At 53.7% G+C, this 22,764-nt stretch overlaps 8 protein-coding genes across 8 annotated transcripts; 6 read left to right on the forward strand and 2 right to left on the reverse strand.

Moving 5' to 3' along the window:
- Nucleotides 1-672: 672 nt before the first annotated feature.
- On the forward strand, nucleotides 673-2,540 carry N7532_004723 (allantoate permease family MFS transporter; the record flags this gene model as incomplete). Its single annotated transcript, XM_056617217.1, has 6 exons — nucleotides 673-813; nucleotides 921-1,000; nucleotides 1,054-1,234; nucleotides 1,301-1,849; nucleotides 1,918-2,185; nucleotides 2,242-2,540. The coding sequence occupies 6 exons, from the start codon at nucleotides 673-675 to the stop codon at nucleotides 2,538-2,540; spliced, it is 1,518 nt and encodes a 505-aa protein (XP_056477574.1).
- A 158-nt stretch (nucleotides 2,541-2,698) lies between these two features.
- N7532_004724 (uncharacterized protein) lies at nucleotides 2,699-3,322 on the reverse strand (the record flags this gene model as incomplete). The annotated part of the gene is made up of 1 exon (XM_056617218.1): nucleotides 2,699-3,322. The coding sequence occupies one exon, from the start codon at nucleotides 3,320-3,322 to the stop codon at nucleotides 2,699-2,701; it is 624 nt and encodes a 207-aa protein (XP_056477575.1).
- Nucleotides 3,323-5,248: 1,926 nt separating this feature from the next.
- On the forward strand, nucleotides 5,249-6,223 carry N7532_004725 (uncharacterized protein; the record flags this gene model as incomplete). Its single annotated transcript, XM_056617219.1, has 2 exons — nucleotides 5,249-5,679; nucleotides 5,854-6,223. The coding sequence occupies 2 exons, from the start codon at nucleotides 5,249-5,251 to the stop codon at nucleotides 6,221-6,223; spliced, it is 801 nt and encodes a 266-aa protein (XP_056477576.1).
- A 485-nt stretch (nucleotides 6,224-6,708) lies between these two features.
- On the reverse strand, nucleotides 6,709-8,727 carry N7532_004726 (WD40 repeat domain-containing peptidylprolyl isomerase; the record flags this gene model as incomplete). The annotated part of the gene is made up of 3 exons (XM_056617220.1): nucleotides 6,709-8,144; nucleotides 8,206-8,583; nucleotides 8,652-8,727. 3 exons carry the CDS (start codon nucleotides 8,725-8,727, stop codon nucleotides 6,709-6,711), a joined length of 1,890 nt encoding a protein of 629 aa, XP_056477577.1.
- A 224-nt stretch (nucleotides 8,728-8,951) lies between these two features.
- Nucleotides 8,952-10,749, forward strand: N7532_004727 (chaperonin-containing T-complex subunit CCT2; the record flags this gene model as incomplete). The annotated part of the gene is made up of 4 exons (XM_056617221.1): nucleotides 8,952-8,954; nucleotides 9,022-9,179; nucleotides 9,254-10,628; nucleotides 10,690-10,749. 4 exons carry the CDS (start codon nucleotides 8,952-8,954, stop codon nucleotides 10,747-10,749), a joined length of 1,596 nt encoding a protein of 531 aa, XP_056477578.1.
- Nucleotides 10,750-11,899: 1,150 nt separating this feature from the next.
- Nucleotides 11,900-13,409, forward strand: N7532_004728 (glycoside hydrolase family 76 protein; the record flags this gene model as incomplete). The annotated part of the gene is made up of 3 exons (XM_056617222.1): nucleotides 11,900-11,990; nucleotides 12,059-12,753; nucleotides 12,822-13,409. The coding sequence occupies 3 exons, from the start codon at nucleotides 11,900-11,902 to the stop codon at nucleotides 13,407-13,409; spliced, it is 1,374 nt and encodes a 457-aa protein (XP_056477579.1).
- Nucleotides 13,410-15,753: 2,344 nt separating this feature from the next.
- Nucleotides 15,754-19,258, forward strand: ireA (bifunctional endoribonuclease/protein kinase IRE1; the record flags this gene model as incomplete). The annotated part of the gene is made up of 2 exons (XM_056617223.1): nucleotides 15,754-18,746; nucleotides 18,802-19,258. 2 exons carry the CDS (start codon nucleotides 15,754-15,756, stop codon nucleotides 19,256-19,258), a joined length of 3,450 nt encoding a protein of 1,149 aa, XP_056477580.1.
- A 499-nt stretch (nucleotides 19,259-19,757) lies between these two features.
- Nucleotides 19,758-22,380, forward strand: N7532_004730 (uncharacterized protein; the record flags this gene model as incomplete). Its single annotated transcript, XM_056617224.1, has 2 exons — nucleotides 19,758-20,074; nucleotides 20,139-22,380. The coding sequence occupies 2 exons, from the start codon at nucleotides 19,758-19,760 to the stop codon at nucleotides 22,378-22,380; spliced, it is 2,559 nt and encodes an 852-aa protein (XP_056477581.1).
- Nucleotides 22,381-22,764: the final 384 nt, after the last annotated feature.

Here is a 22,764-nt window from a genome sequence, read left to right on the forward strand (position 1 = left end):
GTACAGCTCGTCTACCTGCCTAGCTATACATTGTACATTGTATCTCACGGTAGTCACGGATACGTGTACTAGTACTTTTGTTCTGTCGGACTCGCCCAAATTAAGATTCCCCGCGCTTCCTACCCCAACCACCCCCACACCTTTGGAATCACTCCATCCCAATCCATGGATCTTGGGGATCTTGGTTCAACCTTCAAATTGGGCTATCACGCTACAGTACTAAGGCACCTACCTTAACAGTACTAAGGCATCAACCCAAACGTAGTACTCTGGCCCTTCCTCGCCTTTTCGCCACCTCCACTCAATGCCTGAATCTTTGATCGTCCCCCGCCGATCTCACCCATCGCGGCACGAACCCGCCGATCGCAGGGATGATCCCTTTCTCCACCATCCCCAGAGAAGAAGAGCTAACGCAGCATACGCACCGGGCCTCAATGGCGCGAAGTCCGATCCCCCTGTCGGCAGTCAATTTCTCCAAACTAGTGCTGATTGGCTCCTAGAGCTTCAACCCAGTTTTTCCACGCAGATTTATAAGCTCGCTGGGTCAACCCCGCTTTGCATGTTTATCTGAGGACAATTTTTCAGTCGTGGGACTTGCTTTGTGTTTTTACCTTCCTTGTTACTCTGCAGCTGCGTCCGGCGCGTGCTTGGGAGCCTCGAGATTACGCAACGATGGCAACGATATCCGACGAGAAGGAGAAACCCCTTGATACATCCCGCATCTCCGATGCAGAGGACTACAAGACCGATGAAAGGCTAGCCGCGTTCGAGGACCCGGACGCGGGCCTGAGTGAGGAGGAAAGGGCCAAGATCGTATGAATCGCACTCAAAACCTCATCCCTGCCTTGCATGTGCGTGTGCGGAGGACCAGGATCAGGATCGCCGATCGACGCAGGTACACTGACATTTGGTATCTGCAGGATCGCAAGCTCCTCTGGAAGCTCGACCTGCGTCTCGTGCCCTGGCTGAGTCTGCTCTATCTCGTCTCGTTCCTCGATCGGTAGGTACACGTGCCATCCATGCCATCGCTTGAGTTTGCTAACCTATTACCAGGACAAATATTGGAAATGCAAAGCTTGTGGGACTCGAGAAGGAACTGCATTTGTCTGGTCCGCAGTACAATGCCTGTCTCACCATTTTTTTTGTCTCGTACTCTGTCTTCGAGCCTTTGACCAATATCTTGCTCAAGCGGCTCCGGCCGAGTGTCTTTATCCCCTTGATCATGATGGCCTGGGTAAGTGTTGGCTCATCTCGACTGCGCCGAGAGCCTTTGTCTAACTTTCGGAACTCCGTTGTATAGGGTATTTGCATGACTTGCATGGGTGTTGTCAAGAACTACTCTGGTCTCATGGCTGTGCGTTGGTTCCTCGGTCTCACGGAGGCAGGTCTTTTCCCCGGTGTGAGCTATTTCCTCTCCTGTTGGTACAAGCGCTCTGAGTTCGGAGTGCGCATGGCGATCTTCTTCTCTGCAGCTGCATTGGCTGGCTCCTTTGGTGGTCTGTTGGCTGCGGCGATTGCAAAGATGGATGGAGTGGGCGACAAGTCTGGTTGGTCGTGGATCTTTATTCTGGAGGGTCTAGCGACGATCCTGATCGGAGTGGCCTCTTTCTGGTTGATCCATGATTTCCCGGACCAGGCCAAGTTCTTGACGCCGGATGACCGTGCTCGTGTCCTACGCCGTCTGGCGGCGGACCAGCAGTCCAGTGCGGAGCATGAGGAGTTCAAGATGGACTATTTCTGGGCAAGCGTCAAAGACTGGAAGACGTGGACAGGTGCCATCATCTACATGGGAGCCGATGGCACCTTGTATGCTTTTTCCCTGTTTGTACCGACGATTATCAATGAACTAGTGAGTGCCCGCGTTCTCTTGTCTTTCGCACTAAATATAACCATGGTTTGATGCTAACTCTCAAACAGGGCTACAGCTCAATTGAGGCCCAACTGCTGTCTGTGCCACCATACGCCGCCGCCGCTGTGCTCACTGTAACCGTTGGTTTCATTGCCGATCGCACCCGACAGCGTGGAATCTGCAACATGGCCGTCTCCGTCCTGGGAATTGTGGGCTTCTGCATGCTGTTGGGTTGTTCGTCACCCGGCGCACGCTACGCCGGAACTTTCCTCGGTGCGATGGGAATTTACCCGGCCATTGCCAACACAATCTCCTGGACGAGTAACAATACCGAGGGTGAGTTCTCTTCTCCACGTGAACAATAGCTTGATTGGCGACTCACGTATTTCTAGGTGTCTACAAGCGAGGTGTTTCTCTGGGTTTTATCATCGGATGGGGCAACCTCAACGGCATCGTCTCCTCCAACATCTACCGCCAGGAGGATTCCCCCCACTACTATCCGGGCCATGGCGTGGTTCTCGCCTACCTGGTCCTGTTTGAGCTGGGCGGATCGGTCCTGCAGTACTTCCTGCTCAGGCAGGAGAACAGCAAGCGCCGGCGCGGTGAGCGCGACCAGTGGATCGAGGGTCTGGATCAGAGTCAGATTGAGCTGCTGGGTGATAAGCGGCCGGATTTCATTTATACCCTGTAAGATGGGTGGTAGAGGAACGGTCGGATTAGTAATGAATGCAAAGCAGAGGAAATATGAAGGAGAGATTGTATGCGAATGGAGGTCTATATATTTTTCATGATGTCGTAAACGTTCATTACACGGCCAGATGTGGACGGGAAGGGGAGGGGAAGCTGGATTCATTCTAGCCGTTGGTAGGAGTTCACGATGTCCTGGTCCTTCTTGGGGCCCTTGACGACGTGTCGGCTGGCCCAGCTGAGCACCTCGCCGGTCTCGGGACGAATGCGAAAGGCGTAGGCGGTGCGGTACATGTCATTGATACAGAGGTGATTCCCTTGCGCGGCGAGGATGGTGGTCGGATCCGAGGTGACGACGACAGGAGGGTTGGGCGGAGTGACGAAATCGCCGGTCGACTCATTGGCATCCGCTGGGGAGGTGGACTCGGAGAAATCGAAGTTGTGAAAGAGGTAATCGGCCTCGTCTGGGCCCGGGGCGACCTTGACGAACCACACGCTGATCCGACCAGTGTCACTGCCGCGCCAGATGTACTTTTTGGTCCAGCGGAGGCCGGCCACTGCAGCCGCTCCGGTGACGGCACTCGGGATCTCGCCTTCTTCGCTGTAGAGCCAGTCGCGATCGGAGGGGTTAAGCGCGGTGAAGGCGGCAGTGCCCCGCAGTTCGCCGTTGATGTCGAGGGGGTTGTCGCTGCGGAGGACGCGCGAGAGGGACCAGCGGGTGTTGCCCAGCGAGCCAAAGAGGGCCGTGAGGAGTTGGCGCGAGGGCATGGCCGTTGTGGTGGCCATTGGGGACTACTCGTAGGTCGCCGGTTGGGAGGAGGTTGGTTGCGATGGGTAAGTTGCTGGCCCGCTGCGGGTGTGGCTCTGGGTACCTTAATATGCTGGTGCGACCGCATAGGATACAGAACCTCTATCAACACTACTTACCCTATTTCACTATCTTCTGACAATAAGATAATTATTATGTCAAATTATAGAATTTTAAAAAATGGGTGCCTAAAGAATAATACATCTCTGCTCAGCCCCGAGATACTATAGCTAAATGGCTACTTGTGCTCGTGATATAATAGTCAGAGGATATTCTCTTAGGAACTACAGCCTAAAATAGATGTATGGCTAACACTTGACTAGACCGAAATCGTACTTTGGCCAGCTATTACTATCTCTATAGCTGCGTATGCGGTGTAGAGTGCGTCTTAAGGGGCATAGGATTTATTTCGCTGGACCATGGTTTTAATGATGCCCTACAACTGAACTAATCCAGTACATAGTGAGATAGGGACACCGAGGAGCATTAATATTAGTTCAGATCGAGATTTCGGTGAGGCGAAGCAAAAGATGAATTGCCATTTTGAAAAGAACCAATAGTAGAGAACGAGTCCACGGGGGAAAATCTACTTCGTATAGAACGAACGATCATGGTCCTCAGGCAACGAGTTCAGGTAGTTAAGGGCTAGAGAGTGCAAGCAATGTGATAATAAATCATTTCTTGGATTGAGCTCCCAGGAGCACCCGTACTACATATAGGATTAGTATTGTAGTAGTAAGTAGCATAGTCATAGATAGTATCTATCGCATGATACTAGACACTTGTTTACCTTGAATCATTGACCGCCTTCACGAATTTATATTTCCGGTCCCAATCGAAACCCCCACGTGCATCGGGCCAGCCACATTGTGGCTGTGACTGGGCCTGCCGGAAATGGCGACCATCGGAAATGCGACCGCGCTAGAAGACGATTGAGGCTTGATCTGAGGAGTACATGTAGACCAAGCGATGGGGGTATGAGGGCCCTCAGATTTATAGGAATTTGTATGTCTGCAGGTATCTGCTTGTCGGCCATGTGGACATCCTCGTGGGCTGCACCCTGCCGGCGTTGCGTCGGTGGGACTGCACGTTAATATCGCGCGCGATCCGAGCGGAAATGAATGGAAAGAGACCCTCAGGGATTCAACGGGCTAGCGGGGTCCTGATTGGATTCAAACCCGGGATATCCACTGGGATTGCTGAACCGGCGAGAGACAAAGGGGCCAAAAGGGCGTGGTAGGCGAAAAGAATAACGGACCCGACGCGATCGAGACCAATCGGTCAGAATGACCCTACCATGTACTCAGAGGCCCGAAAAGGCACTGCCCTAGGATACCCTGCTACACAGTAGTAATAATCATAATAATCATAATAATGTAGTACCTCTAATCTCCCTGCTAGTAGTACCTTGTGTACCGAAGGAATGTACTGAACCTCCATACCCTCCATTTGCTTGCATTCTCCGCCGCATTCCTCTCACACTCGGCAAATATCCGACGATCGCCCGTGAGCCCGTTTGGGGTTGATGAGCAGTCCGTGTCCGTGGGAAACACCATCTTTCATTTCATGGTCCACCAGCTCATAGGAGCAAATACAATCGTCATCAACAACCGGAATAATCAAAATAAACATCGACGTAATCTCGAACCCAGGGAAGCACAGTCGTCGTCCCCTAAATACGTAGTATACTCCTGTACTGGTAGTCTTTACTAGGCACGCTAGTCGCAAGCGGACGCCGGACGCAGCCAAACTGAAACCGGCGGCGTGCGGCTTGCTTTGCTTTCCAACCTTCCCCCGCCGTTCTCTCTCTCTCTCCCCCTCGCGATACTTGCGATATGGCCCGCTCCTGACCTCGTCCCCTGCCCATCTGCACCTGCAACCTGCAACTGCTCTGCGCCGGCACCATGACTCTCCGCTGGCCAGCCCTCGTGCTCGCCCTGCTTCTCTGCTGCACCGTCTTCGCCGCCGAGAAGCCCATCCCCACCAGTGCCTCCTCGTCCTTCCCAGAATGCGGTATCGAATGCAACGTCCTCAACTCCGCTCAAGATAGCTGCACCGCCGGCGCCGAATCCACCTGGACGTCCTGCTTCTGCCAATCCTCCCTCCTCACCTCCCTCAAAACCTCGGGCAAACTCTGCTCCAACTGCGGCTCCGACGACCAGGCCACCCTCTCCAGCTGGTACAACAGCTACTGCAAGTCCGGCGGCTCCAGCGACAGCAGCAACAAGGACTCCGACAGCTCCGGCAAATCCACCGCGACCACCACCTCCACCTCGACCGCGACCGCGGTCGCGAGTTCCTCTAAAAATGCGTCCACGGACGAAGAGAAGTCATGGTATGCCCGTCAACCCCGTCTTCACCCCCGAACCTACCCATCCGTATTTGCTTTCGCGTTCCATATTCCCCTTTCCCCTCGAGTTGTTGGCCTTTCTTTGTATTTGAATACTATTTCCTGTCAAAACGGATCACCGTCCCACTGGGTTGAATGCGCTAATCTAATTCGTCACAGGTGGAGCACCCACTACCAATGGGTCGTCATGCTGATCGTCCTCGTCGTCGGCTTCACCATCCTCACCATCCTGGGCGTCTGGTTCAAGCGCCGCTACGAAGCCAAACGGCCCGGCCTCTACGGAGGGCCCAACGGCGCCAGCAGCAGCGGCGCGTTGGGCCCTCTGCAACCAGGGTCGGGGGTCCTAAGCCCCCCACCTGCCAGCTGGGTGCAACAGCCTGCCGGTCATCCTGGCGCAATCGCGAGCTCGCTGGCTAGCTCCTCGCGAACCGATGTTGCGCCCAAGGGTGTCCCGCCACCCAGTCGTGGTCGTCTCCAGAAACCGTCGCAATCGGCGGCAGATGTGGAGATTCGACCGCTTCCGCGATGAATCTCTCCTGGGCAATGACTTCTAATTTCGTTTTCAGCATGTTCCTCCTTTTCGCGTCTGCGGTCTTGCATGATATAGTTGGTATGGATCTCGATCACAATCTCCAGGCTATGGATTGGGGGCGCTCGCAGATCAATGACCGGACTCGTTCGTGCATGACTTTACTTCACCACTAGCATTTCTCGGCGTTTCTGCGGTCATCTGTTGAATAGGCTCTGCTTTGTTCCTGCACGGTCAAATTTTTTTAATTTTTTTTTTCTTTCAAGCGACTCGGATCACAACTAATGGTGCTTCTACTTCTAGTAGTAAGTTTCATATCTGACTGCTGGTCTGGTTCTGAATCTCGCTCTACTTCGCTTTACGGATTCTACCTGGTCAAATGATGAAGTGGAGTAAATAGTTACATGAATCGGCCCACGTGGGATTGAAACTCAGCGCTTGTTTTCATTTCGCATAATATTGGACTATAATGTACATGGTGTAGATCACGAAACCGTGATGCTGATAATCTTGACGTCGACCTCTGGCTTCTCCTTGAACGTCCTGACATTCTCAATCCTGTGCACCACGTCCAGCCCCTGAACAGCTCGCCCAAAAATGGTGTGCTTGTTGTCGAGCCATGATGCCTTCTCCGTCGTGATGAAGAACTGACTACCGTTGCTGTTGGGCCCAGCATTGGCCATAGACAGCGTGTATGGCTTGTCGTGTTTCAAGCTGGAGAACTCGTCGTTGAACTCGCCGCCCCAGATGGACTCACCGCCGGTACCGTCGCCCTGCGGATCACCACCTTGGATCATGAACTTGCGAATGACACGGTGGAAAATGGTATTGTTGTAGTATCCCCGGCGGGCGTGTGTAACAAAGTTCTCCACGGTGCGAGGTGCCGCAGACGGGTACAATCGCAGGTGGATATCGCCCATCGTTGTATGCAGAATGGCCGCGGTGCCAGTCTCGCCAGCCTTGGGGCCAGCCGCCTTGGTTCCTCCCGCGCCTTCTGTCGGCTTCTCATTCTGCACGTCACGAGTCGACTTGGACACCTCGGTTTCGTTGGTGAACATATAGAATCGGACCTTGGCGAACCCGGTGCTGATAAGGATAGGATCACGCGCCTCGGCCTCTTGCAGGAGCGGATTGCTGCTAGCAGCCATCGAAACGGTCACCACGCCCTTGCGCTGCGGTTGTCCCTGGTAGAGGGTGAGGTTGAGAGCTCGAAAAGGCTCGTCGCGGCCATAAACCCGCACCACCCGGTTGGTGTACGTGTTGATGCATTTGATGCCGTAAAGAGATCCGTAAAGTAGGAAATGGCCCGACTCGTCGAAGGAGACATTGATCTTGTCTCGCATCGTTTCTCCCTCCAGCTCCCGCTCCACGGCCAGCCGTCGCCCGAATTCCACTTCGTCCAGTTGATAAGGTGCAGTGCCGGCCTGTTGCATATCGGTGATAGTCGCTATTGACTCATCATATGTGCGATAGAGCTTGCCAGTCGCGAACTCAAATACTCGTATCTGACGATCCGGGAAGGAGACAGTCGCAAATTGTTCGCCCGAAGGCGACATGGTAATGGCCGTCGGTACGGATTTGGCCTTTTTGAATGCAAATAAGTTGGTCGACGACTTGAGCTCGAACACGTTGTCAGGCTTTTCAAAGGATCCATCTCCAGCCCGCCAATACTCGACCATGCCCGACTCATCAGCTGAGATCACACAGTCGTATGCATTATTGAATGCGATTGACACCACTGGTTTGCGATGGACCGAGGTCACCGTATGCATAGGCTGAGGGTTCTCACCGCGCCCATCGAAGACATTAATCGTGCTGCTAGTCTCATCTGTCACCGCCAACAGGGGCAAAGAAGCGCCGCGTCGGTGTACCCAGCAGACACACCTCGGCGTAAACTCCAGAGGATATGAGGCCAGAAGATCTGCTTTCTTGTTAGTACACTCGATCATCCGCACTTCGAGGATTGTAGATCAGAAACGTACCGAAAGTAATCACATCAAAGATCTTCACCGTCTTGTCGGTTCCCGCTGTCGCAAAACTGCGGCCGTCGGCGCTGACAGCGGTACTGCGGATTTCGCCAGGGTGGGCGCGGAATTCCTTGACAAACTCGATCCCGTCGGCCATCTTTTTCCAGAACTTGACCACTCCATCAATAGAGCTGGTTATTACAAAGTCGGTAAACGGAGTGAACGTCACGAAGGACAATTGCTCCTTGTGCATGAGCGACTTGGAGTAGCGCGGCGACGCAGGCAGTGCTGTAACGTAAACCTTCTCAAAAGGCAGCTTTCTCCGCTTCTTCTTGGGTGCCACCTCAGAGGGCAGCGCGGGACCGAAATCATCGTCGGAGGAAGAATCGTCGTCTGTTCGCGAGTCCTAGTCAGCATGAGCCACGGAAAGCTGTAGGAGCTTTGGACAACGGGACACTCACCATTGCTGTCACCATCAACGGCGGAATGGGGGCGCTTTGGTGCTGCCGATGCAGTTGTTTCTTCGGAGTCAGGCATGCTGAAGTTTCTCTGCGTGCCGAATCGTGAGGACAAGAGTAGAGACCGAAGAAGTCAAGAGAAGCGCATCGCGGGCGGTGGCCCGCGAGGCGGACAGAAGCTCGGGCCACCCGACTTTTCTCCTTTCCCTCAGATTCCCCCACTGTTGACGAGTTGCTTCCCACCTTCCAGCAGTCGACACATTTGATCGTTTCGGTCGATTGTTTCGTTCTAAGCTGGTAAAAATGGTATGTGTTGACAACTTTAATAGATGTTATTCCAGGGCCGCTGCTCACTCGCTGACTCGACTTGCAGGCTTCCTTCGGCAATCCCACACAGATCTTTGCGGACGACGTGATCGAGGAGAAGGGCGAGAATGCCCGTCTGTCGGCTTTTGTCGGCGCCATCGCTGTTGGTGACCTCGTGAAGAGTACCCTGGGTCCCAAGGGCATGGACAAGATTCTGCAGTCTGCGTACGTGGAGGGATTCCCATTCTTATCAAGCTAGTGCGGGCGGACATTTATATACTGACATTCCGGTATTTCAGATCGACCGGCGACATCCTCGTGACGAACGACGGTGCTACCATCTTGAAATCTATTGCTCTGGATAACGCCGCGGCGAAGGTGCTGGTCAACATTTCGAAGGTTCAGGACGACGAGGTCGGCGATGGCACAACATCCGTCACCGTTCTTGCCGCAGAGCTCCTGCGGGAGGCTGAGAAGCTGGTGAACTCCAAGATTCATCCTCAGACCATCATTGAGGGCTACCGGATAGCCAGCAAGGCTGCCCTGGCCGCTCTGGAGACCGTGGCCGTCGACCGCAGCAAGGACCCCGAGGCTTTCCGTAAGGACCTGCACTCTATCGCCCGTACCACCCTGAGCTCCAAGGTGCTCGCTCAAGACCGCGATCACTTCGCTCGTCTCGCATGCGAGGCCGTCCTGCGTCTCAAGGGCTCGACCGATCTCAGCCACATCCAGATTATCAAGAAGGCGGGTGGTAAGCTGAACGACTCATACCTGGACGAGGGTTTCATTATGGACAAGAAGATTGGTGTCAACCAGCCCAAGCGGTTGGAGAACGCTAAGATCCTGGTGGCTAACACCGCCATGGACACGGATAAGGTGAAGATCTTCGGTGCTCGCGTCAAGGTCGAGTCGACCGGCAAGCTGGCCGACCTGGAGAAGGCTGAGCGCGAGAAGATGCGCGCAAAGGTGGAGCAGATCAAGTCCCATGGCATCAACTGTTTCGTCAACCGTCAATTGATCTATAACTGGCCCGAGCAGCTGTTCACCGAGGCTGGCATCATGTCCATCGAGCACGCCGACTTCGACGGTATTGAGCGTCTGGCTCTGGTGACCGGTGGTGAGATTGCTTCGACTTTCGAGCATCCCGACCAGGTGAAGCTGGGTGGCTGTGACCTTATTGAGGAAGTCATCATCGGCGAGGATACTCTCATCAAGTTCTCCGGCGTGGCTGCGGGCCAGGCCTGTACCATTGTGCTGCGCGGTGCCACCGAGCAGCTGCTGGATGAGGCTGAGCGCTCGCTCCACGACGCCCTCGCCGTCCTGTCGCAGACCGTGAAGGACCCGCGGGTTACCCTGGGCGGTGGCTGCGCCGAGATGGTGATGGCCAAGGCTGTGGAGCAGGCCGCTCAAAACACCACTGGCAAGAAGCAACTGGCGGTGGACTCGTTCGCGCACGCCCTGAAGCAGCTGCCGACCATTCTGGCTGACAATGCAGGACTGGACTCGAGCGACCTGGTGACCCGTCTGCGTCAGGCGATCAACAATGGCATGACCAGCTCTGGATTGGACTTGTTGACGCCAGGCGGCGGCATTGCTGACATGCGCGATCTGGGCGTTGTGGAGGCATATAAGCTGAAGAAGGCGGTTGTTTCGTCGGCCTCCGAGGCTGCGGAGGTAAGTCCTCTCCCGTCCATCTTGTGTCTTACTTTGAATTTCGATACTGACTATGTGACAGCTTTTGCTCCGTGTGGACAACATTATCCGGGCGGCTCCTCGTCGTCGGGATCGTATGTGAAACGAATGATGCGATGGGCGACGAATCTGTATCTTTTCCGGAACCAAAATACCGTACATTAGAGATGCCCTAATATGGCAAAAACAAGAATCCAGTGGATTAAAATCAACCTTGATATACCCTGTACATGACTCTTTGTAGAATCTGCCACAGTGTATCTACTAGTACACCAAGAAATGACCCGTAATACTACTCGCTCGTAGTATATACCCTCCCTAAGCTTACTACAGTTCTACACATCACATAGTATGTATTCCCTACAAAGGGATCTTCATAGGCGGCGATGCCAAGGCCCAGTATCTTCTACTTAGTCATATTTATGCCTTAGTGCCTTAGTGCCTTAGTGCCTGGGTGTCAGGCGGGGCTCGGGCCCTCCCTTGGGACCCTTTTTTGAACCCTCTTAAGGGCCAATTTCCCAAGTTCCGCCATCCACTGGCCGCCATCCTGCGAGACATCGGAAAGCTGGTCTATTTATATTCGTCTTATGCGCCTTCCACAGTGCTGAATCCCCAGGGTCATGTCAGCGTCGACGCTCACCGTGCTCGATCTTGGATCTGTGATCTCTGATCTCTGATCTCTGCAGCCCCCAAGATGATCAGCGTGGGTCGACCGAGTGGACTGCCGAGCAAGACTCATTGTTGGTGCATCCGGCATCCTTATTTATCCTTAATGTCCCACAGCCTTGTCTTTCCCCTGGCGCGAGGGGGCCCAGCCTAGTGCTTTGGCGCTGTCTCATTTCTGCAGGCCGGGCGGTCTCCCCGTCATCGCCGCTTAGGGGTTCGATTGAGCCCCCTGAGACCGTGACCGTGCCAAGGTGGGCTGGTCCAAGTGGAGAGACAGATACCGAAGAATAGAGTCGATCCTACTATTATCCTGCAATTGTACCATTGTATGCCGTAGCGATTCAGACTCGGTTAGTCGTAGCAATGCCCATGTCCCCACGAGCGTCCCAAAGGACCCAGCTGGTTAGGGTGCCTTCCATCGACCGCCACCGGGCCCACCGGACCCCCAGCATCGCAGTCACACCCCGGCGACGGACACTGCCCCCGGCTCTAGACTTTTTCCTTTCTCCTCTCCCCCCTCCCGCCTTTCTCACTCGCGCCCTCCTTTTCGATGCCACATATCTTCCACTCGTTTTGAATCCCTCTCCATGATCCCCTCCCAGTGGCTGGCCACCCTTCTGGGTGGCTTCATTGCCGTCCAGGCCGCTGTCGCAATTGACCTCACCGTCACCGACCAAAGTCCGTCCCCCCCCCGACCTTCCAAGCCTTGGGGCGCCCCGCTAACTAGTGCTTGTTTTTCGTGATAGGCTCCCTCAAGAGCGCTGCCAAGCAGGTCGCTACTGACATGATGAATTACTACGATAACCGCGACTCCAAGAATATTCCCGGAAAGTTAGACGGGACCTGGTGGGAAGGTGGTTCCATGTTCATGATCCTCATCCAATACTGGTTCTTGACCGGCGACAGCCAGTTTAACTCCGTTATCCAAGAGGGAATGTACTGGCAAAAGGGCGAGGATGATTTCTTCCCTTCGAACTATAGTCAGTATCTCGGAAACGACGATCAGGTCTTCTGGGGCCTGGCGGCAATCACGGCAGCCGAGTTGAACTTTCCCGAAGAATCCAACCAGCCTTCGTGGGTCTCGCTCGCGCAGGGCGTTTTTAATACTCAGGTTCCGCGATGGGACACCAGCACCTGTCACGGTGGTCTGCGCTGGCAGATCTGGCCCTACCAGGCCGGTTACCAGACCAAAAACGCCATCTCGAACGGCGGTCTCTTTCAACTGGCCGCCCGCCTGGCGCTCTACACCCACAACCAAACATATGCCCAATGGGCTGAACGCATTTGGGATTGGAGTGCGACCACGCCACTCCTCAAGGAAAAGAACTGGAACATTGCCGACTCGACCTCCCCCGAGTCCGGATGTACTGACCACGGTGACTGGCAATGGACGTACAACTACGCGACCTACATCAGCGGCGCTGCTTACATGCACAACTACGTATGTGATCTCCGCATTCCGTTCCGGAGACCATGCGCACGTTCTCAGTTGCTAACCCTTCTATACAGACCGACGGGAAAGAATCGAAATGGAAGGAAGGTATCGAGGGCCTGCTGGGCACTTCGGAGCAATTCTACCCGACCAAGGGCTTTGGCTCGGACGATGGATCGATTTTGGCGGAGATCACTTGCGAGGCGATCGAGAAATGCGACCGCAACCAAATCACCTTCAAGGCTTACTTTTCCTCCTGGCTCGCCTGGCTGACGCTGATTGTCCCGGGCACCTCCGACCAAATTCTCCCCAAGCTCGCGACCTCGGCTACCGCAGCCACCAAGACGTGCGTCAAGGACGGCCACCTCTGTGGAATTCAGTGGTACAAGCAAGCCTCCGACGGAACTGATGGCCTGGAGCAGCAGATGGCGGTCTTGGGTGTTCTGAACGCTAATCTGGTTCCGTTCAAGAACCAGGCCCCCTACACATCCGATACCGGTGGCACGTCCAAGGGTAATCCCAGCGCTGGTACCAACAGCACCGCCACAAATACCCTGATTACAAAGCCAATCACCACCGGTGACCGCGCGGGTGCGGGAATCTTGACCGTCATCTTCGTGACTGGCTGGGTGGTTGCTATCACTTGGATGATCCGGGGTGGTTGAAGCCTCAGTTCTTTTCGTACTTATATTTTTACATTTTCTTGGCATTTCATTCTTGATGACCCCGTGGGTGCCTTCTGTTCTCATAAATTCCCCCTGACCTTCCATGAGTGTTTGCGTTCTTCTTCTTCTTCTCTTTTTTTTTCTCCTTGTATCTATGTTAAGCTTTTTTCTATGCTAGGGATTTTTCCTCTTTCGATCCCTGCTGTGGCGTGTGCGTGGGATGGTCGGCGTCTGGAATAACTGTCCGAATGATTGTATCTGAAACAGTGGACTGCAACCTCAGTCGACAAGCGGAATCCAAGTTTCCTTCTGAATGTTGACTTTTCTATGCTTAAGGTTGTTATCCCGCTTCGGGCGCTCTACCATTCTGTATAAGTGGGGTCAAATCGCCTAGCCCTCCCCAAGTGCTCTTTTATTATCGAGAAACGGGGCGAATCAATTGGGTGACGAGAGAACTAACAGCTCCATTAGCTTCATTGATTTGACTGTTGGTGCTGTTGGCACGATGAAAGGCATATATATGTGACAACGGGCGCTGGACTGGACACTAGCGTAAAGTAGAGGTACCACCATTTATAGCAAGCTTGTTTGAACACGTCAAATTATATAAGTATCAAGCATTCGAGGGTGATCATTTACACTACAAAGAACGTGCCCGGACACCGAAAGGATTGAAATTCAGTATGTGGGGGCTCTTTAGGGAAGAGCCGAGACATTCAAGCAAAGTGTTTAAACATACACTGTGTACTTAGCTCCATCACAGGGTAAGACCTAGTCATGGCTTGATATATTACTGCCAATACACTGGTTTATTCGGGGTATTTGATCTATCACACTCGTGTACAATTGTATCTAGGCCATTCCACCATTCCAAGCCACATAGAATTTGACAGTTTCAACAGTATTTTTGAAGTTCTACTGTTTTACTCTTAAGGTATGTGACCCTATCCAGGTGTACACTAAGGATATGATTCGAACCATTCAATCTCGAATTACCTTCGTCGCATCCGTGGATGTGAAGGTGCATATGTTTTTAGGTGCAATCAGGATTGAATACTAGTGAACTGACCTATAACTAAGGCTAAAACCTAGGCATCTACCCTCATACAGTCAATGTTAATCACGTCTACGCTCCACGTCATATAGTATATCCACTACAGTGTGGTAATAATGTCGTGGATTTATCGGTGAAAGAGATCAATAGGGTATTATTACAGTACCAACTTACAGGCTGAAATGGAATTATATGCATCGGACATCCGTCACTTCCGTAATTAATGCTGCGAATCGAACCACCTGAGGCGCCAACGTATGGCGGACTAATCATTCCTTTCTCCCCGATGTGGAGCAAAGTGTTTTACGCCTGCCTTGACAGATTATTTGCCGAAGTGACCCCTGTCTCTCTTCTTGAGCGATTGCGCTTTTTTGGGCGTGATACACAACCATTTGTGGTCCACCGAACAGATACATCTCAATTCAGGATCCCCGGCCGAGCATACGGCTCTTCGGTCTATTTTCTTTTTTGCTTTTTCTGTCCTCTCCTCAGTGCTAGGAGATACCTTGGTACTCATCTCACACAACTGCTAATCTCCAACGACCAAAGTACACAGTACCCCTGGGGGGGCTTGGCCGAGACCAGTTGACTCTAGTAGAGTGGCCAGACTAGAAGGTTCTTAGGCCAAGACCGATACAGTAACCGCGGCCGAACTAAAGAGCCCGTCTCGGTATTGTTAATCTACTATTCCCTAGGTACTACCACGTACTGAGTGTAAGTGTGGGTGCAGTACAATCTAAAATACTCGCCTCTCGCACGCAAATTGCTCCAGTCGCCTGCTCATGAATGAACACAACACTATCCGCTACTAGTGCCGGGGGTAGGCTGTGTCCTGCAAGTTCAGAAGGGCTGAAACGCATACGCAACACGCAACGAGGGGCCGTAATATTACCGATACACTGTGGAACGCGGGATGGCGTGGCTGGGGGCCTCATCACCCGTCAACATGTAATCGAAATACACACAATAATCCTTCAGCCTTCCCTCCTTTCCCCCCCCTTGGCCGCTTCCTCCATCTTTCTATCTTTCATCCCCCCGGGATTTTTTTCTTTCGCCCATCAGCATTCCATTTCTTCGTGAACATTCCGCTTGCTCTTTGAGATACCCTCAACTAGTGGGGGGATGATCCGCAACTCAGACTCGACACTCGCTCCACACCCGTTTTTCCCACCTTCAAATCGACCCAACCCAGACATTCCCCGTCCTCAGCTTATGATCCTCTCACCTCCCGCTTAGTCGACGCCCTCTACCTCCGCTCCCCGGACCTTCGACAGTGCTGAAGTTCCCACAATGCGTTGGCGGCTGCCGGGCGCCCGTTCGACCCTCCCCGCCAGCGTCGCCCTCCTCCTACTCCCAACTCTGGTCGCTCCGCTGCAGCAACCAGAGCTCCATGACTCTGCATCTCGAGTATCTGTGCCGCGAGCGTCCGGCACAGATGCCACGAACAATGCGGCCACCCTCGCCGCTCCTCCCGTCGTAAAATCCAACGATGCGAGCGCCCTGGCAACTCTGGCTCTGGCGGGCTCCGGCCGCGCCGTTCGAGCCCCTCCTAGCCAGGCCAGCACTTCCGCCGGCCTGGTTTCGCAGCTTAACGCGCGGTCCTTGCAGGACTGGGAGGTTGAGGACTTTGTCTTGATGGCGACCGTCGACGGAACCATTCACGCCCGAGACCGGAAGACCGGTTCCCCCCGCTGGGCCCTCGAGGTCCCCAGTAGCCCCTTGGTCGAGAGTATCTACCACCGGGCCAATCGATCCAGCTCCAGCTTCGACGAGACACCTCCCGAGGAAGATTTTCTTTGGATTGTCGAGCCAAGTCAGGATGGCAGCTTGTACATTTACAGTCCTGGGGAGGATGCCGGTTTGCAAAAACTCGGCCTCACGGTCAAGCAACTAGTGGATGAAACACCTTATTCTGGAGCCGAGCCGGCAGTGACGTATACCGCTCGCAAAGAAACGACTCTCTATACGATTGATGCCCGAACCGGCAACATACTCCGTGTCTTCAGCTCCCGCGGCCCCTTTGCAACCAGACAAGAGTGTCAGAAGGTCAATGGTCAGGATTTGGACTCCGATACAGAGGAGTGCGAGACAAAATCCGGCACCCTCGTCCTGGGCCGTGTCGAGTATGCCGTGGCGATCCAGAATACCGAGACGGGTGACCCAATTTGCACATTAAAGTATTCCGAGTGGGCTCCGAATAACCGGGACATCGATCTTCAGGGCCAGTACTTCCAAACGATGGACCAAAGCCATATCTACAGTATGCACGACGGAGTTGTGTTGGGATTCGATCACTCCCGCATGGATCGTCCTCGCTATACCCAGCGGTTCTCATCCCCGGTGGCTCGCGTCTTTGACGTCGTTCGTGAACGACCAACCAACAAAAATGGCCAAGATAATTCGACGCCATTGGTCCTCCTATCGCAACCTCTCCAACCTCCAGACCCAGACTATGCATCAGATGATCGTGATCAGCGGGTCTTTATTGATTCCACCAGTGCTGGTGGTTGGTATGCCCTATCAGAAGAGACATATCCGCTCGTTACAGGCCGCGCCCCCATGGCTCAATGCTACAACAAGGACTTCTTCCGCAGAGGCCAGCCCTTGATGAGCCTCAATCAAAACCAGCAACGGGATGCTCTCGCCGGAGTTCATTCATTGAACGGCCCAACCGTTGTCCCGCCAGTTCCCCGCATCGCCAGTACATCTGAACTATCCAATGACACCCCTCGCGATGTGCTACGTTCCGAATTGGCTCTCCCTCCCGCTCTGCGACACAGTGCAATCATTCGCAAAAGCTGGGACAATGCTCTTGACATTGTTGTCACAATGATTCTTCTGTTCATTGGAACTTTCATCTACTTGAACTCGCACCACATTCGCGACATCGCCAAGCAAAAGCTCGATCTCAAGAACATTATCAACTCAAATGAAAAATCATTCTCAACTCCAGCCACACCAATTGTCGGCGCGGCCCCCGACATTAAACGAACGTCGACTCCAGTTCGTGATGCCCCGGTACGAATGGTTCACGAAGTTACAGTTGATATGGACCTAGCGGATCCATCTCCAGATAATGAGGCCACCCCACGAGCGTCCAGAGACCACAGTTCACCACCTGCCTCGACACCCCGTGTCCAGATTCGTGAGCCATCTCGTGGCCCCGAGGACGGAGAAGGCGAGAAGCCAGAGGCCGACAAGCCTAAGAAGAAGCGTTCACGCGGGTCCCGTGGTGGCAAGGGACACCGTCGGAAGGGTGTTAAGCCTGGCGCCGACAACAACACGGCATCAGAGCAGACCAACCAATTAACTCCTTCGAATTACTCAGATCACGGAGTGCCGTTAGCACGCACGGTATCCAACGACGTCGTCGACATGAGCACCGATGGTGTGATCCGAATTGGGCGCTTGGAGGTCTTCACCGACGTCGTGCTTGGGCATGGTAGTCATGGTACGGTTGTCTACCGTGGTGTCTTTGATGGACGAAACGTGGCAGTCAAGAGAATGCTCATGGAGTTTTACGATATTGCCTCTCACGAGGTCGGATTGTTGCAGGAGAGTGATGACCATCATAATGTCATCCGTTACTTCTGCCGTGAGCAGGCCGCTGGTTTCTTGTACATCGGGCTGGAACTGTGCCCCGCTTCGCTTCAAGATATTATCGAACGACCCTCCCAATTCCCTGAGCTGATCCAAAGTGGCCTGGATATGCCAGATGTTCTCCGCCAGATCACCCAGGGCGTCCGCTACCTTCACTCTTTAAAGATTGTGCACCGTGATCTCAAACCCCAGAATATCTTGGTGGCTATGCCTCGCGGCCGAACGGCTTCTTCTCGGGCTACGGTGCGGGCTCTTCGGCTTTTGATTTCTGATTTCGGTCTGTGTAAAAAGTTGGAGGATAATCAGAGTTCTTTCCGGGCTACCACTGCCCATGCCGCCGGTACCTCTGGTTGGCGTGCTCCCGAGCTGCTTGTGGACGATGATACTGGCCCGTTGGCCCACAACCTTGAGTCACAGCACACGGAGACATCTGAACCCGCTGTGGTCGATCCCCAGACTAACCGCCGTGCCACTCGAGCTATTGATATCTTCTCATTGGGCTGTGTGTTCTACTATGTTCTCACTCGTGGTAGCCATCCATTCGATAAGAATGGTAAATTCATGCGTGAGGCAAACATTGTCAAGGGTCAATTCGATCTGGAGGAACTGAACCGCCTTGGCGATTACGCCTTTGAGGCTGACGACTTGATCCGTTCCATGCTGTCACTTGACCCACGACGACGGTACGTTGTTAAACCCCTTGTCCACTGCTTTGTCTCATTGCTAACTCTGAGTCAGCCCCGACGCCGGTGCTGTTCTCACGCATCCCTTCTTCTGGCCTCCCTCTGATCGACTTAGCTTCCTTTGCGATGTTTCCGACCACTTCGAGTTTGAGCCTCGTGAGCCCCCGTCGGATGCTCTCCTCTGCCTAGAGTCCGTGGCTCCGGAGGTGATTGGACCCGACATGGACTTTCTGAAACTTCTTCCTCGTGATTTCAAGGACAATTTGGGCAAACAGCGCAAGTATACTGGTTCTCGAATGCTTGATCTTCTGCGAGCTCTGCGTAACAAACGCAACCACTACAACGACATGCCCGACCATCTGAAGGCACATATCGGTGGATTGCCTGAAGGATATCTGAACTTTTGGACAGTACGCTTTCCCAGTTTGCTAATGAGCTGCCACTGGGTTATTGTGGAATTGGGCTTGACGGACATCGACCGATTCCATCGTTACTTCGCGCCGCCTGAATAGCCCGGGGGCCGGGCCGCTGTGAATAGTAAATAGACTGTTCCAGTTACATATGCTTTTTAATGTACTGAGGCCTCCATCGACCTTTCATCTATCCATATTTTACGACACGAATTGTGTTCTTAGGGCTTTCTATCCTAGAGTAGGCAGTTGTTCGTAGTACCTGGAGAGTAGCGCCAGGATTAGACAGTATGTATATGTGTTGCTGTATCTTCCCGTACAGTATGGTATTTCGGTCGGCGCCGACACGTTGAATGCGCGCCAAAACGCGATGGTGAGATGCTTGCCTGAAAACGCAGGCCGCGATCTACAGCTCCACGCGCTCTTGTCACTTTTTCTTCCCTTCATCGCACTCTCAATCACCCTCACCTCCGCTTACTCTCGCCTGCATTTCTTCGATCAGTGCAGATGCGACGCTGAGGGTTTCTCCCTCATTCCTTACCCTCCGCCCGTCTCAACGCCGACCACATTCCACCCTCGGTCTGGTTGTCTTCCCGACAACATGGTTCTTCTGCGCCTAGAGGTGAAGGTCCTGCCGAGAGAGCAGGAGGTGGCCCTCTCGCCTGGGCGCAATGCGTCTAACTCGGGCCTCCTTGCTCGGTTGATTGGAAATGGTACTGAACGAAGCAACAAAGAGCGCGACCAAGAAGACTGCTTGGAGCGCAGCCAGGAGGACAGCCATGCTTCCCAGCGGGAGTCGACACCCTCGAAGAAGTACGTATCTTTCTTGATGCTTTTGAGTCACCCCGAGGATATCACATTGGGAGAACTTGCAAGCAAAATTACCGATGAGTGGTCAACTTTCCGCCCTGATCTAGAGTGAGTTCCCCAAGTTCCCCCAGTTCGGCTTCAGCAGGAAAGCCCACTGACGCTGGCATCTTAGGCCCCTTGAAATCAAGAAGCTCCTCGACGACGCGAACCCCAATGTTGACCTCAGCTTGTCGATGACTGTCGCCGACGTATTCGTGGATACCGGCAAGGCCCTCGCCGATGGCCATGACCAGCGTGCGACGGTCCGCCTTGTTCAAAAGCCCACCCCGTATTGCCCTCAGCGCTTTTCTTCGGTGGTCCAGGATTGGGACAGTGCAGTTGCAGATGCGAAGCGCAAGACAAAGAAAAATGCGGTCGCCAACCGGGTCTCTCCCATTGCCGAAGAACGAGATGATTCAACTCAGGAGTCTCCGGCGCATAAGCGGCATCGGGATGCACCCCTTCCCTCTGTCGAAGATACCCAACACCATTCCGTTCCTGTCACCCCTCCGATTATGAGCTTTGGGAGCGAGGAACTTGGAGATTCACCCAGTCCACCAGAGCACAAGACTGAATCTCGAAAGCGCAAACCGAGCCCAGAGAAAGAAGAACCTGTCAAGCAACCCAAATTGACAAGCTCCCAGACAGATCAATTAACCAGCCCCAGTCGCAAGCGGACCAACGTGCCTGCCTTTGCTAGTCCTCATCGACGACCAAGCGCTACTGAACGCCCGGCACAAAATGCCCATGGCCTTGGCCTTGGGATTACCAAGAGCCCCTTGGTCAAAAAGCCTAGCAAGGGCACTCCCTCCAGTCAGACATCCGTCCCTGCGTCTACCCCGGCTGGAGCCCCCGCGAGTAAGGTCCTGCATTCTGCGCTGCGTAAAGAATCTCCTGCCAGCTCCAATTTGGACAAGAGACTGTCCGTTTCATTCAATCAACCGATCGTCGAAGCTCAGTCCAGTCTGCAGTCCTCGCAGACTCAGAGTCGCAAAGCAAAAGCGGCCAATAAAAGTACCCCGGCCAAAAAACCCGCAAATGCTGCGCCTAGTAGTGCCAATGCAGCTACTCCTGAAAACGCGAATGAGCAATACATGCGCATTAAGCAACAAATCGAGGAGGAGAACAAAGAAAAAGCAACCCTGCAGGCTAAACTCGAAGATCCCAACACTGATCCTCAGTGCAGACGCATTGTCGAAGAGTTTCTAGATGTCTATGCCCGGATGAAGACACCGGCCTCGGAAGATCGTAATGGGAAAGCTCGGAGCTCTCGAAATATCCGCGGACTGAAAACGAGACTTCCTGGCCTTCGAAAACGTCTCGCTGAGATGGAAGCGAAGCAATCTACGCCTCAAGCTTCGCAAGATGAACCTCCACTGCCCACATCGGACACTCGGATAACTCGCTCGATTCCTTCACCGGCTGCTCCCCAGTCCAGTCTGGACCAGGCCCCAGCGTGGTCATTTGGTCAGCTCGCGTCCTCTCCTACGCGGAAGCTGTCGGTGCAAGAAGATCAAACACTTTCCGGCCGCCGAGGGCATAGGTCGTCTGCGTCTAAGGAATCCCCCAACAAGCCCAAGTCCCCTCCTGCAACCCGGTCTCATCCCTCCCCCTCGGTTGTTATTCAGTCCCCGCCTAGGCGCCATTCTGATGCAGAAACTGCAGCCAAGTCAACCCCTGCCAAGTTGCAAGAGCCCGCTGAAATTCTCTCAAAGGCGGAAAAGGTTGAAAATGGGGACAAGGAACTGGAAGAATCTGCTGTTTCCGAGGCAGAAGATGTCGAGATGGAAGATGCGGAAGAAGGAAATCGAGACGACGAAATGGCAGAGCAACAAACAAATCCTATCAGTGTAGTGGTCCAGAGTACAGGGGACAATGGAGACGACGCTGAGGAAGAAGAAGCAAAGGATTCGGGGGGTGACGTGCATGATCTCGTCGATGATACAGCCAAGGATACGGAGGAAGATGAAGAAGACGAGTCCAGCGAAGAAGATGATGACAGCGAAGAAGACGAGTCCAGCGAAGAAGATGATGACAACGAAGAAGACGAGCCTGGCGACGACGAATCTGAAAAAGATGAAACCGGCAAAGACGTTGCGAATGGATTTATCGATGACCAGGCAAAGGATGATCGATTGGGAGAGGCGAAGAAAGACCGAGAGACACAGCCCAACGAGAGCAGCGCTCAAGACTCTGGTGTTGACGAGCGCAGCGACTCTGGAAAGGAGACGCCTCAGCCATCAGCAAACAAAGAAGAGAAACCCAAAGAGGATTCGAGTTCGAATACCGAGTCCAGCGAAGACAGTTCGGAGAGCGAGAGCGAGAGCGAGAGCGAGAGTGAGAGCGATGAGGAGTCTGGTTCTGAATCAGAGTAAGTTTACCGATTCTGTTGGTCAAGGCCAATTTTGCTCACATGTTGTCTTAGTTTGCCTGTTCAACGAACGCGGTCCGCCCGAAAGGCACCTAACTCCCTGGACACGCCGAAGCCGCCTACTCCTGCCACTGGATTCCAATCCACGAAGCAGACCCCCTCTTCTCAATCGACTAGGGCGCCACGCACCACGCTTAAAAGCCTCCTTCAGGTAGCGAAGCAGGCCAATCGACAGCAGCCACAGTCTACCTCGGCGACCACTAAGCCGAAGCCCTCACAGCCACAGTCGAACGTGTGGGAAGTGCCCTCCTCGGAAGATGAGGACGATGACAGCGATCAGGGTGATATCCTCCCAAATGGTGACTCCCGGAAGCCACGCAAGCCATAC

This window comes from Penicillium argentinense, assembly GCF_028826775.1.
Source record: "Penicillium argentinense strain IBT 30761 chromosome Unknown utg000004l_segment0_segment0, whole genome shotgun sequence".
NCBI classification, from domain to species: domain Eukaryota; kingdom Fungi; phylum Ascomycota; class Eurotiomycetes; order Eurotiales; family Aspergillaceae; genus Penicillium; species Penicillium argentinense.